The 15976-nt window shown below is 41.1% G+C and overlaps 1 protein-coding gene across 4 annotated transcripts in view; it reads left to right on the forward strand.

Moving 5' to 3' along the window:
- fnip1 (folliculin interacting protein 1) overlaps nt 1-15976 on the forward strand; it is a 59649-nt gene that overhangs the window by 34980 nt on the left and 8693 nt on the right. For all 4 annotated transcript variants that reach the window (XM_079834196.1, XM_079834198.1, XM_079834199.1 and 1 more), the window contains 6 exons: nt 3399-3534; nt 4449-4650; nt 4733-4818; nt 10010-10156; nt 11130-11299; nt 13058-14144. In XM_079834196.1, the coding sequence (XP_079690322.1) occupies nt 3399-3534; nt 4449-4650; nt 4733-4818; nt 10010-10156; nt 11130-11299; nt 13058-14144 (1828 nt within the window). The remainder of the gene's footprint in view (nt 1-3398; nt 3535-4448; nt 4651-4732; nt 4819-10009; nt 10157-11129; nt 11300-13057; nt 14145-15976) is intronic.

Here is a 15976-nt window from a genome sequence, read left to right on the forward strand (position 1 = left end):
ACAGACTTTAAGCTCAAATAGTCTGATTTAGGCTAGTTTGTGGATTCCGTTTAAGCCTATCCAAGTAGGCTATAGCATCTATCAAACATTTGTCCTATAGTCCGTCAGATTGCCAATACAGGACAGGTCAATGTTTTCTATAGACGGCTGATGCTTCGTATTAAATGGTGTGTTATGCATTAAATGATCAAGCTTTATCAGCCGACTGAATTTGATTATGTGATGCAAGGACGTGTTGCGAAGTGTTTGCTTTGAAATTACCAGTTGACGGTGCATTAATGGTTATCCAGTTTATTTATTCTTTATTCATACATTTTTTAAAACAAGTCGTGTTGAAAAAAAGTTATGTAACGTTACAAAGAATGTTATCACTCTTCTGAAAAGAATTAGGCATAAGAGCCACTTTCGATTGTCTAACGCTCCAAAACAGGTCCGCTGTTTATGCTTTGTAATTAATGCATGTATTTCTGTTGGGGTTTTAAAAATGTTATGAAATAAATATTCAAGTTTAATTACCATGCGTTATATTATTTTTGAGTGAAATAAGTCTATTTATACATATCTGTTTAAAGTATAGGCTAAATTAAAATAACGTTATTAACCGGTATTTTTTCAAATCAAACCGTTTTCGGAACAGTAAATGTTTAATGAGGAACGCAAAAACGGAAACGCTATAATATCGATTCTGCTCGGAGTGAACCGATTGATATTTTTTTTTTCCGTTTTTAAGCCCTGGTCAGTAGGCCATATCAGGTTAAGCTAAAGCTTCAAATAAGTTTATTTATTTCTTTTTTTTTTATATCAGTTAACATTTATTTAATTTCAAGTAATGAAGTTTTTGTTTATGGTTTTAGTGAACTATTATAACCTGATACTTTATTGAATATATGTCAAATACTGATCTTTCCTCTTGACTATGAATTAAATGGGAAAGAAATTAAATACAGTTTATTGTGTAAGCAAAAACGAATATATAATGCGTGACTTTTAATTATAAACAAGCTCGAAATACAACAGGACTCTTATTTTGAAATGTCTGCTCCCCTATTGCAGTTGCAGGAGCTGCAACGAAAATTATGACGAAAATTAGTGATGCACCGAAATGAAAATTCTGGGCCGAAACCGAAACCAAAATTTAGGATGCACTTGGCCGAAAACCGAAACTGAAGCCGAAAATAGCTTCTTTTAAAAACGAATACTAATATATATATATATAAATTGCTTGAATTTCATGGATCGGAAATGCAAAAAATCAGGGATCAATAGAATAATCTAACTTTTATTAAGTTACATAACAAAACCTAAAATATTTTTAACAGTAAATATAAAATAATAATACCAAATAATATTATTCTTCAAGTTTTATGTTCCATCAAATAAAATAGTTTTTTAACAGTTGTGCAAAAAAAGATCCACAATTATCTGAATAACTGCACACAAAATCACAGAATGGTTCTCTTTAAGAACATGAGATGCTGCACTGAATCTCTCACTTTCTGTCACTGTTCTCCGGTAAAAATGGCATTTGGGGGGTAAAATGTGTTTTATTGGCAGGGTTGCCTGCTAAAATTCACATTCCTGGGTCTAAATATTACATAATTGGGGTCGCTTCAACCCGCGGACATGGAAAAACAACCTGCGGGAAAACTGTGGACTTGGCAACACTGCTTGGGGCAGATAAATACCATTTACATTACTTTAACGTATTAAAGTCGCCATTAAAGGGAAGTTGTGCTAGTCTTTTCTTCTCTGTTGTGCCGTATATCGAGTGAATTGCTTCTCAAACAAGAACAAATGTAGGCGGGGCTTGAGTGTGTCTGTGGGGGATTGATTGGATGGTGGTGGTTTTCTATTGGTGGATCTCATGTGAGTGACAGGTGGCCCCGCCCTCATCATCAGAAAAATCTCTTGAAATTATGCCGTGATCACAAATAACTCAATGTGAACTTTTAGTTGTGTCCTAAATGAGACTGCGGTGGTGTCAGGACGTCCTGAGGCTTAGCCTGTGGTCGCGGCGCAGGAATATCTGAGATGTGCAGCTTTCTGAACATGCGGATCTGGAAAAGCTTGTGCAATGGAAAGTGCCATGATGGCCTGGGCGGCATAGCTGGGATCTCTCGTTCTGGCTAATGCAGCATCACATGCACTCACGTTTATTTTTAGCCATTCCCAAAACTGCCCGCTCTAGTAAATGAGGAGGCTAATTCAGGCCTGGGTCATCTCCACTGAGAGCGTCTCCCAACATCTGAAAACACACAGGCTAAATTGTTGTTAAAGGGTTAGTTCACCCAAAAATGTAAATTGTGTGATTAATGACTGAGCCTCATGTGGTTGGACACCCGTCAGACCTCCGTTCATCTTCAGACACAAATGAAGATATTTTAGTGTAAATCTGATGCTCTGAAAGGCCTCCATTGGCTCAACTTTACACTCTCAAGACCCTTAAAAGACACTAAAGACTAAAGTTACAAAGTCCATCTCACTACAGCGGCTCTACAATAACTTTATGAAGACGAGAATAGTTTTTGTGCGCAAAAAAACCCTAAATAACGACTTATATAGTGATGACGATTTCAAAACACGGCATCATGAAGCTTCGAAGCGTTATGAATCAGTGAGTCGATTCAGTGGTTCAGAGCGTTATGAATCAGTGAGTCGAATCAGCATTTTGGATCGCCAAATTTCAGCAGTTTGGTGGTTTGACACGCGATCCGAATCATGATTCGACTCACTGATTCATAACGCTCTGAACCGCTGAATCGACTCACTGATTCATAACGCTCTGAACCGCTGAATCGACTCACTGATTCATAACGCTCTGAACCGCTGATTCGACTCACTGATTCATAACGCTCCAAACTGCTGAATCGACTCACTGATTCATAACGCTCTGAACCGCTGAATCGACTCACTGATTCATAACGCTCTGAACCGCTGAATCGACTCACTGATTCATAACGCTTCAAAGCTTCATGATGCCGTGTTTTGAAATCGTCATCACTATATAAGTCGTTATTTAGGTTTTTTTTGCTCACAAAAACTATTCTCGTCTTCGTTAAGTTATTGTAGAGCCGCTGTAGTGAGATGGACTTTGTAACTTTAGTCTTTAGTGTCTTTTTAAGGGTCTTGAGAGTGTAAAGTTGAGCCAATGGAGGCCTTTCAGAGCATCAGATTTACACTAAAATATCTTCATTTGTGTCTGAAGATGAACGGAGGTCTGACGGGTGTCCAACCACATGAGGCTCAGTCATTAATGACAGAATTTTCATTTTTGGGTGAACTAACCCTTTAAACTAGCGGGAATTCAGTGTTTGCTTGAACATGAGATTGGGATTGATACTTCAGTCCGAAGAATCAATGTGTGTGTGAGCTCACTGACTTCTCTCTTCTCCCCACAGCGTCTTTGAGCAGTCTGTTGATCACCCCGTTCCCATCGCCAGGCTCCTCTCTCACCAGTAGCTGTGCCAGTAGCTACCAGCGGCGCTGGTTACGCAGCCAGACCACCAGCTTGGAGAACGGCGTCTTCCCTCGTTGGTGCGTTTGCCACATAGCACACGTATCACACACACCACATACCAGAAGTCTTACATCACCATATTTATTTCACAATAAGGATATACACCAATCAGACATAACATTATGAAGTAAATAACACTGCACTGCAAAAAATGCTTTTCTTACTTAGTATTTTTGTCTTGTTTTCAGTCCAGATATCTAAAACATCTTACATTAAGAAGCATTTACTAGACAAGCAAAAGTTTTTGTCTTGTTTTAGGGGGAAATAACTCAAAGTTTTTGCTTAAAATAAGCAAAATAATCTGCCAATGGGGTAAGCAAAATAATCTTGTTTTCTGTTTGAATTAAGATTATTTTGTTTACCCCATTGGCAGATTATTTAGTTTATTTTAAGCAAAAACTTCCTTAATTTTGAGTTATTTCCCCCTAAAACAAGACAAAAACTATTGCTTGTCTAGTAAATGTTTCTTAATGTAAGATTTTTTAGATATCTGGACTGAAAACAAGACAAAAATACACAGAGCATCTCAGTTTATTGTCACAATATTAGGAAGGTGGTCATAATGTTATGCCTGATCGGTGTATCACAATGTAGTTATTTTTGTTGTTACGATACCAAATTATTAGAGACCATTGATGTGTCAGTGTTTCTGAACTACATTGTAGTCTTGAGTTTCTTCAGGAACACACTGCACAATATTCCTCATTATAATAATTAATGGGCAGCATAATGATGTGGGGTCTGGTTGAGTTAGTTAGTCGTGTGTTGAAACTGTTATGGTAAGGGGCGGGACATTTCCCAAACACCAATCACAACACACCGCTCCAGCCGACCAATCAGAGCACAGTGTGCTTTTCAAGAGGATGGGTCTTCATAGAGACAGGAAGTAAACAGAGCTGTACAGTTTTGGTGTAACTTGTTTGCGTTGCAGGTCTGTGGAGGAGAGCTTCAACATGTCTGATGAGAACAGTGGGCCGAGTCTGGGCGTGGCCCGGAAGAAGAAGATCGCTATCGGTGTCATTTTTCAGCTCTCGCCCAATGAGGAAGAAAACGCCAAGTTCCAGGACTTTTTCTTCTCTCACTTTCCGCTCTTCGAGAGCCACATGAACAAACTCAAAAGTGCCATCGAGCAGGTTAGGACTCGATTTTGTGTTTTTGTGAAAAGCTTCACCGACCCTGTGCCATCTGTTGTGATGTGTGGCTCTGTGTTTACAGGCCATGATACTGAGCCGCAGGTCAGCTGATGCCAGCCAGAGAGCCTTGGCCTACAGTCGAATGGTGGATGGCCTCAACGAGTTTCGGTGAGCCTGTGACACCAGGTGTTCGGTTATTTGCATCCACTAAAAGTCCAGCCAGAGGTTTAACAGACACTTGACCCACTTATCCACTCATGTGACGCGAGACACACAACACTGATCTGGGGGCGCTTTCAATTGTGACAGCTTGACATGACCCTTTGACACGATTCACACGATAACTCTGGTTCAAGAAACATTATACATTTCAAAGAAGTGAAAACTAGAATCAACCTGTTAATCATAGTCGTTTGAAATTCCCTATTATGCCTTTTCATTGTCGTTGATGTAGTGCGTTATATAGCTATTGTGGATGAAAGAAAAAGATGAATCGAGTTAAACCTACTTTGGTTTCTGGGGCCGTCTGACCAATCAGAGAAGCTCTCAGGGAGGCGGGGTTTAGAGAGACTGAATCCTTGACCGAAGCGTTTCAGACACTGAGAGAGAAGAGCTGATGCTGCAGTGGATATTATGAGAGAATTAAAGTGTGTTTTAACCTTTGATGCATGTGAACCTGTGGACTCGAAAATAAAATTAGGAGCCTAACGGCATAACAGGGGCTCTTTAAAACTTCAAATTCATAAAAGCGAATACATTCATCTGCTATTTAAATTGAATATGGTAATACCAAGTGCACATCCTGTTTTGTCTACATGTTATATTCTATGTAATATGAGCTTTAACCTGACCATTAATATATTAGTGAATAATAAAAATAATAATAATTAAAGCTGCGAGCTGCAATTATCGGGGCCAAGCACAAAAAGGAACAATGTGACATGCAAGCATGGCTGTGAGCTCCAGAAAAACAGCAACAATAGGTAATTAAAGACGTTTTTAGGTTAGTTTAGTCAACATGGCTGAAAAATCACAAATACAATCACTAATTAGCATTTTTGGAAACGTAATTATAACTTGTGACCACAAAAGGTGGCGCTGTCTTTTTGAGTACCTTCAGGGGATGGGGATGACACATACCGAGTTTCCTAATGATATGCTAATGCATTCGTAAAATAAATAAATCAAAATGGCCGACGCCTGCAATAGTCAATATGGGAAAGTTGGGCATCATTCGACTCGGCACGATGCACTGAATCAGAAGAGTTTTATGATTTTTTTTTTGGGGGGGGACAAACCATTTAGAAGTTACAAGCAAAAAAGGCTATTTTTCAAATATATACTGACCAGTAGGTGGCGCAGTGCCGAAACAGTCATGCTTGTGATGACATGTACCAAGTTTGGGCAGAAGTGTTGCGGAAATATTGCCTTGTGTCCAATCTGGAGCATACATCGTAGGGGTGTAACGGTACACAAAACTGACGGTTCGGTACGTACCTCGGTTTTGAAGTCACGGTTCGGTACGAGTTCGGTACAGCAGATTTACAAAATTGCTTTTTATTTATTTTTTATATTTAACAGTGGTTTACTGGAGAAAAAAGTGTCCTTGAATGAATTAAATTATATCTAAAAGTTTATTTAAGATATTTCTGTAAATTATATAGGGAGCCCTTACTTGTACATTAATATTAAAGGTTCATAACAGAGCCCAAACTATTAGCCTAAATTCAGTTGCTATTTATTTTTAGGTATAATAATCAACACTCAAATAACACATTGTGTGCAAATATGTAAACTTCACATAAGGCAGTTTTTGCATTAACTTCTAAATCAAATTATAAAATAGTTTTTTTCTCCAAATCGTTGTTGAAATATAATAATTTATATACAGTGTCTGTCATTTTCATGACAGGTTTATTTAACATGCATGAAATAATCAAGACATCACTAACAGGTTAAGTAGAATATAATGAATATAACGGCTAATATAGTGCATATATTTAGCGAAAGAGTTGATTTCTCTAGTGAATACAATTCTGTGGACACTGAATGACTGCCTGAGGTAAATGTGATGCTAACGTTACATGACATTGTTTAGTTCACAAGCAGTTATATTGACATCTTTCCGCAGTTGAAACACTGATTTAGCGATTACACCACATATATACATGACAGTAAATTATAATGTATCCTCAGCATACCTTCAGATCGTCATTCATGTTTATTCTTGAATCTTTAGTAACAGATGATCGATCGCCTTCACAGATGATCGCGTTCACGTCGCGCGGCCGCTTGAACTGTGATCAGTGACCAGTCACGCCACATAGAGCGTCAAAACGGCATTTATCGTTTGAATTTCGTGATAAAATGGACTGAATACTTAATATGTTCGTGTGGGAACTCGGATTGAAGTGTGTTCCGCGCTTACAACAAGCCGACTGTTAACTGTTAAAGATTACATTCATAACCGTTCGGTACACGCGTGCACCGTACCGGAAGCCCTGTACCGAAACGGTTCAATACGAATACGTGTACCGTTACACCCCTAATACTTCGGCAAATTCGTTATTCGAGAACGTTTGGGTTCATCAGAAAAGCTTTTGCTATCTTTTTGCAAGCATGGTCTGACGATGATATGATTTAAATATTCATGATAATTAGACAAACCATCTAGGAGGAGTTTGAAAAAGTTTTTTTGGAGGGAAAATGTTCATGACTCAATTGAATCGAATCGGAATTGTTTCTAGCCCTACGGTTCAAAAGTAATTCGCATAAATGTAAGGGAAGGTTCTTACTGGTGGTGGCGCTAGAGGGATTGAGTTAGAGACTCCAAATTTGCCGTGGTGAATGTTTGGACTGTCCTCTATCAGTCTACTCTCACATCTTTGTACCATACGGTTCTATGGGCGGCCATAGACTTACAGAGCGGGAGAAGAATATCAACAAATACAATACCTTTGGTGCTTGTTCCCCAATTAATGCTTATATAAAAGAGTATGATTATTAACTATATATCTCCGATATCTGGAGGAACCAGAGCGAGGGCTTGTGCTCCAGTATAAAATAAGCTCCGTCCGTGTCAGGGCTTCAGAGCTGCTCCACTATGCACCGTCTCATACTTCCAAGTCATATGCTTGTTGGTCTCCATCCAGAGCAACCTGACCTCCGTGCCACAGAAACCTTATCTCCCTCACACACTGTCAGGACGGACCAGAATAGTCAATAATGTGCAAGGGAACAGACAAACAAATATTTAAGATTTCCCACCTCCAGCGGGATAATTATACACGCAGAGCTCTGGCGTTCCTGCTCAGGGTTGTGAGGTCAGAGCTTGATCATAATGTGGGGTTTATATGGCCAAAGTCAATTAGCTTTTCGTTTTTTGAGCAAAATGTATGTCTAATGCAAGTAAAATGCATCTAGTGCAGTTTTACATTTGAATTAGTGGATATGCAGCAGTTTAACAATACATATCAATATTTAGGGGCCAAGCACTGAAGGTATCGTTGACTTTCTTATTATTATTCTTCTTCCGCTCTTGAGTCTATGGCAGCCTATAGAAGCGCTTTCGGGAAAGTTATGAAATTTGGCAAAAAAAAGTTATGGAATTCATGTCGATTCATCAAAGTGTTTTTGAATAACGCGCAAACGAATTTTACGTTGCCCTTGCGAAAATAGACGCAAGGCTGTATCTCTGCAACGCTTTATCGTATTCTGACCAAACTTGGTACTGATCATCACAAGCATGACCTGAGGCTACATGCTGTGTCTCGGCGCAGCACCACCTACAGTCCGGAGATACGAAAAATGACTATTTTTGCTTATAAATTCTGAACGGTTTGCCCCTAAAAGCATAAATGCCCCTAAAGTCTCGTTAGATTCAGGGCGGCATGCCGAGTCAAATTATATTCAATTGTCGGCCATATTCGGTGTCTACCATTTTGAATTTTGTATTCAAATGCTGTATTTTATGAGTGCACTAGTGTATTGTTACGAAACTCGGTATGGGTCATCGGTACGATGCCCTGAAGGAGCCTGAGAAGTTTCGGACCTTTTGTTTCAAACTAAATCAAATATCCACATGCTTATAACTTTGGATTGGGATCGGGCATCATCTCCTTAGACTCCTGAATCCTAGCCGAAGTCCAATGATACCAAACATGCTAGGTTTCGCCTTAAGGTTTGTTCAAGTTAGCGTTTTAACAACTTTCGCCAATATCTTCTAAACCCTTAGTCCGATCGAGACGAAACCACCTTCGGAAAATCAGAATCATAGCGAGTTGACTAGAAGCTAAATTGCCAAATTTCAACATTTTAATAGTAAGTGGCAAAAAAATGCAATCAAGCTCAGGTGTGGGTTATTTTTTTTAATGTGTTCATACATCTAAATGTCTATAACTCGTAAACAAAAATAGATATTTTCACCAAATTTCACACGCTTATGTATGGGGGCACTCTGAGAACACACACAAAAAACGATGGGACTGCGCCTCTTGGTGGCGCTATAATTAAACAAAACATGAAATTGGCTCTACACATCTCAATGTATTGATGTGGGTTTTCAACCTCTTTGCTTAAAATTGTCTCTAAATGTCTTTTTTACTCGTTTTCAAGCTTAATGAAATATTGTTAATACGTAGTAGGGGTTTATAACTGCACTTTGTACACATGACGTCCTCTCATATTTTATTGCTTTAATAATCACCCTGCCCTTGTTTGAAGTGACAAACATATAGCGTGTGTGGTCAGGCCTCATTTCAGGGTTTATGAAAGAAGACCTCAGAGCTTCATAACTCTTACCTAATCGCTGCCGCTGCGTGAGGCTTTTTATAGGTCACTGCACACTAACTTCGGTACTGGGAAGTGTAGTACGGCTCGGGGAGGGAGTCCTTTTTCGAACTGCCAGGCTGTTAGCGGTACGCTCGGGTGTTTGTGCTAACATCTGCATGTTTCCCAGTGCCTACTCAGCATCAGTAATGGTAAACAACACATGGGAGATCTGCTCACATTAGCCAATACTGATTAGTATTAAAGTTGCTTTAGAGTCCTGTGTGTATAATAAAGTTGTACTACTTGATCTCCTACCATTTCAAGTGGCGTACGGCGTTAAGATCTGGACTGCGGCCCATATTCTCAGGCTGGGCGACATTTCCAGACGCTAAATATGCTGCAAAGGTCTTTCCCAGCTGGGGCAGCCCTGTGCAACTGAAACGCTCTTTGTTTCAGCTGTTGACAAAAGATCTTCTGTCTTTGTGTGTGTGTGTGTGTGTGTGTGTGTGTGTGTGTGTGTGTGTGTGTGTGTGTGTGTGTGTGTGTGTGTGTGTGTGTGTGTGTGTGTGTGTCTGCGGACGCCCTGTAGGACGACCATCTGCAACCTTTACACGATGCCACGTGTGTCCGAGCCCGTCTGGCTCACCATGATGTCGGGTCCACCTGAAAAGAACCAGCTTTGTGGGCACTTCATGAAGGAGCTGGCCATGCTCATGGAGCAGGCCTCCAAGAACCAGTTGAGTAACGCCACATGTTCTTCTCAAGCAGAGGTGGACAAAGTACACAACTCCATTACTTGAGTAAAAGTACTACTGGTCAAATATTACTCCGTTACAAGTGAAAGTTGTAAAAACAGATTTTTACTTTAGTAAAAGTACAGAAGTATTTGATTTTAAAAGTACTTAAGTATCAAAAGTAAATTTGCTTTTATGTCAATGCATTATTTTATTATTGTTGTATAAATGCACTCTATGCCATCATGGTGGTTTAAGCCAGTCAGTGATGCTCCATCCGACATGCTAGCATACGACTACCTTAAACTCATTTCAATACTTGTATTAAAAGTTACAAATCTGCTGTCACTTTAAGGCCAAATGCACGGATCCAATACTCTGATACACATCCGATATTCCCCCAACTGTTTACTCTTCTCTTTCTCCCAGACGTTTACATTTTTGAACATTTTATGAGACATGTGTCAAGTGTATGCCAACTAAACTAATCTTTAATCTTTAGAGAAAACTGAAACACACTTTCTAATTATGGCCATGGGTGCACACACTGTGCCGACGAACCGCCTTCTTACATTTTGCTATAAACTGATCAGTGTTCAAAAAATGTTGGGAAACTTCACATGACCCTATAAGAGTGATTACTGATAGGCTGTCTGCAAAAAAAAAAAAAAAAAACCCTTTTAAAGAAGAAAACAATCATCCACTGACTTTCAAAGCTGCTACAGAAACGACGTTCGACTTTGAGGACCTTGATAGAAATGTAGTGGAGTAAAAAGTACGATATTTGTCTTTCAAATGTAGTGAAGTTAAAGTAATAAGTTTCCAGAAAAAATAATACTCAAGTAAAGTACAGATACTCAAAAAGTGTACTTAAGTACAGTACTCAAGTAAATGTACTTCGTTACTGTCCACCTCTGTTCTCAAGCCATTGCATGCTGTGAAAAGTGGTTTGGTAACCATGTTTTTTGCCTTTAGATTCCTCCCAGCGCTTCTCACTGCAGTTCTCACGAACCATCTGGCCTGGGTACCCACAGTCATGCCCAATGGTCAGCCACCCCTTAAGATCTTCCTGGAGAAGCACTCCTCGCCGAGTGTGGACATGCTGGCCAAAACACATCCCTACAACCCCCTTTGGGCACAGCTTGGTAAATTAAGCTTTCAAGAGTGCACAAATATGTGTGTGTTTCGCCACCTAGTGGAGCAGAGATGCTAATCATGCTCACAAAACCAACCCCAATCAAACACATCTGAACTAGCCGGTTGAAAATAAAATGAACAGGACAATTGATTTTATAGCCAGGGAGTCCAATCCTGCCTCCTGAAGGGCCAATTTCCTGCCTGGAAGTTTCGAGTGATCCTGAAGACCTTGATTAGCTGGTTCATTTGAATTGTAAAATCCTTCCAGTGCACTGGAATGTCCACAATTCGCCAGGAACACTTCACTCTTAAAAATAAAGGTTCTTTATTGGCATTGATGGATCCAAGGCCAAAAAAAACGGGCTCGGGGCTCATGATGCTGATCATCAACTTTCTCTGTCAACTCAGGCTTTGATCCTGAGTTTAGCTGTGACATCAGCAGTGAACAGCCAATCACAGGCTGTGGATCAGTCAAACTGAGATTCACTTCTCGTGAGAGAAGCAGTGTGATTCACTTCACTCTTCTGCAGAATATACATGATTGAAAAATATTAAGAATTTAAACAAATTTACACAGAAGAAAAGAGCTGTCGAGGACAACTTTAAGAAAAATCTTATACGTCAATGCAAGTAAAAGTTATGAAGTTAGTTTAGTTGATATATAGAGAGAATTGAACATTTATGCTCACATGTAATTTTTTATAGATTTAGTTATTGAATTTAATGCTTATTTGTATGACCTTTATATAGGCTATTTATTTTAATATTAACAAAATGCATATTAATGATTGATTTACTAAAATTATACATGTGTAATTGATTAAGGGTATAATAATTACATAAATTATTTTTAAATAATTCAAAATCATTATTATTATAAATAAGCATTGTTAAAAGCCAGAGGTTTTAGTCTTTAATAGCCATTTGCTATGGAGTGACTTTTAATGTGGAGTAGAAACAGGGGGAGTGGCTTCATTGCATCAGAGGCGTGTCACTTTGCTCACAGCTGATTGGTCCAATTTCAGTTTGAGATCTCTTATCCAGAACATAACCTGCCCTGGAGCAGGTTAGCCGGAGCATAAGTTACTATGGAGATGAACACAGCTAAAAGCCAAACCACTTTAATGGCACCTAAAACCCAGGATTGGCACAAACTAAGCTTAAACATATCTGGCTAGCAGCTAAACTGGCTTCATGGTACAGGCCCCAGGAGAACTTGGATTGGTTTTTCAGCAGGACTCTTTATTGAGAAAAACATGCTGTCTTACCGCTGAGGTTCCAAGTCTGACTAAAGACAGTTGAACATTGTATTTTATATACATTTCAAGGGGAGGGATTATACAGCAGGGGAGGAGACACTCTAAGCAATACAATGCTTGATTTAATCAGCATAACAGTGTCAATCAAATGCATAGATTCAATCAGCCGACCACTCAGGGGCCTAAAAGTCATTAAAGACAAATGGTGCTCATTTTAGAAACAATGAAGAGAACAGGAACAGGCCTGGAAAATAAAGGTTTTGGGAAACCTGCCCAGACAGAGCATCACCAATCTCTGAGCTTGTTATGCTAAATGGTCAGGAAGTGCATAAAGACAAAAGACTTAATGTCTCCAACCCATGAGCTGATTAACTTGATCATGTTAGAATGTAGTCAATCTTTACCTTAAACTGTTCCACAATATATTTCAAACATTAATAAGTTTGTAATCTTACATTGGTGAATGTGTCTGAATGGTTTTGATTGATAAGGTTGTGTTTGCCGCAGGTGACCTGTACGGGGCGATCGGTTCACCGGTGCGCTTGTCCCGTACGGTGGTGGTGGGCCGCCGCCAGGAGCTGGTTCAGCGTCTCCTCTACGTGCTGACGTACTTCATCCGCTGCTCCGAGCTACTGGAGATGCACCTTCTGGAGAGCGCGGAGGACGAGGCCATCGTCATGCCCGGCTCACTCATCACCACATCGCTGCGGCGCGGAGAGGTGGAGGACTCCGAGTACGTGCTGGTCACCGTACACAAGCCCAGCCAGGACTACCTGTGCCAGGGGGCCGAGGCGGAGGACGGATACCCCTCTGAGGGCGACCCCAATGGGCCGGATGTCTGCAGGGAGGCCGGGAGTCCGCGACTCGAGACCCGGCTGGAAACCGTGCTGAAGATCGGCTCCACCTCGCCGTGCGAAAGGCGAACCTCACTCGAGGTGGACATCCGGCCTGAGGCCGAAGGCATCCGGATCCTCCATTCGCCCAATGTCCTGCTAGAGACGAAGAGCTCGACCGCTCATCACCACGAGAACGAACCCTCCGCCAAAGTCACATTCCTCATCGGAGACTCCATGTCTCCTGAATCGGACATGGAGAGTCGCCAACTGAAGGTGGAGGAGGAGATCAAGAAGCACAAGAAGCGAGTCCTCCAGCAGAACCAGAGCGAGCTCAAAGTGGACCAAAGCAAGAGTGGCGTGCTCACGAGAAAGCCGTCCCAGTGGAGCCCCAGAGCCCAAGGGGACAGCACAGATATATTCGACGAGTACTTCAGCGACGACAACCCCGTGGAGACCAGGACGATTGATGATGTGTACCCGACTCAAACGGGGACTAAAGGTGTCCAAGACGAGGGCCGCTGTTCTCAGGACAAGGGCATTGAGATCTCTCTGAGGGTGCCTTCACAGGGCCCAGTGGACCAGAAGAAGACACTCCCACTGAACGACTGGGAGATCCCGCGCAACGAGAGCTCGGACAGCGCTCTGGGGGACAGCGAGAGCGAGGACGCCGGGCAGGATCCGGCCAGAGCAGAGTCCGGCCCGTTCTACAGCGATGAGCAGAACGACTGGCAGGACGAGCTGGAGGTGCCCTTACCCGGGTGAGCCACGGGGTCACTATCATCCTCAAGACGGTTCTTTTCTGTTAAAATATCACCATTTTCCATGACTAAGACGAGACCCTTAAAGGGTTAGTTCACCCAAAAATGTAAATTGTGTCATTAATGACTGAGCCTCATGTGGTTGGACACCCGTCAGACCTCCGTTCATCTTCAGACACAAATGAAGATATTTTAGTGTAAATCTGATGCTCTGAAAGGCCTCCATTGGCTCAACTTTACACTCTCAAGACCCTTAAAAGACACTAAAGACGTCGTTACAAAGTCCATCTCACTACAGCGGCTCTACAATAACTTTATGAAGACGAGAATAGTTTTTGTGTGCAAAAAAACCCTAAATAACGACTTATATAGTGATGACGATTTCAAAACACGGCCTCATGAAGCTTCGAAGCGTTATGAATCAGTGAGTCGATTCAGCGGTTTGGAGCGTTATGAATCAGTGAGTCGCTTCATGCGGATCAGAGCGTTATGAATCAGTGAGTCGATTCAGCGGTTCAGAGCGTTATGAATCAGTGAGTCGCTTCATGCGGTTCAGAGCGTTATGAATCATTGAGTCGATTCAGCAGTTTGGAGCGTTATGAATCAGTGAGTCGATTCAGCGGTTCAGAGCGTTATGAATCAGTGAGTCGATTCAGCAGTTTGGATCGCCAAATTTCAGCAGTTTGGCGGTTTGACACGCGATCCGAATCATGATTTGACTCACTGATTCATAACGCTCTGAACCGCTGAATTGACTCACTGACTCATAACGCTTCGAAGCTTCATGAGGCCGTGTTTTGAAATCGTCATCACTATATAAGTCGTTATTTAGGGTTTTTTTGCGCACAGAAACTATTCTTGTCTTCATAAAGTTATTGTAGAGCCGCTGTAGTGAGATGGACTTTGTAACTTTAGTCTTTAGTGTCTTTTAAGGGTCTTGAGAGTGTAAAGTTGAGCCAATGGAGGCCTTTCAGAGCATCAGATTTACACTAAAATATCTTCATTTGTGTCTGAAGATGAACGGAGGTCTGACGGGTGTCCAACCACATGAGGCTCAGTCATTAATCACACAATTTACATTTTTGGGTGAACTAACCCTTTAAACGATGTGACCATAGGCGTAAATCGCGGGGGGGTCAGGACCCCCATCTGAGGGTTGTCCCCCCCTTAAAAATATAATTAATTGAAAACCACATTGTGTATTGTAAATAAAATATTGTTTATATACTTAAAATAATTGTGTAAGTAGCAAAACAATACAAACGCAAACGGGGCAAAAATTACGTTTTAAGTTTTTAGAAACATTTTGAGTTCTCGCTCTCGCCTCACAGTGGATTGGTCCATCACTCACCTACACACACACACACACACACCTCACCCATACACACATACACATTTGTTTTTGTGAAATGTGAGGACATTCCATAGGCGTAATGGTTTTTATACCGTACAAACCGTATTTTCTATCCCCTTACACTGACCCTAAACCTACCCATCACACACACACACACACACACACACACACACTGCCCCTGCCCCTAAACCAACCCATCACACACACACACACACACACTGCCCCTGCCCCTAAACCTACCCATCACACACACACACACACACACACTGCCCCTGCCCCTAAACCTACCCATCACAGGAGACTGTGCAGTTCACTTTCTGTGAAAAAAACCTCATTCTGTGATTTATAAGCATTTTGAAAAGTGAGGACATGGGGAACGTCCTCATATTTCACCCTCTTTTTGTAATACCTGTGTCATTATACACATTTGTGTCCTGATATTTCACAAAAACATGCCCACACCTCACCTACACACACA

This window comes from Gobio gobio (genome assembly GCF_949357685.1).
Source record: "Gobio gobio genome assembly, chromosome: 14".
NCBI classification, from domain to species: Eukaryota; Metazoa; Chordata; class Actinopteri; order Cypriniformes; family Gobionidae; genus Gobio; species Gobio gobio.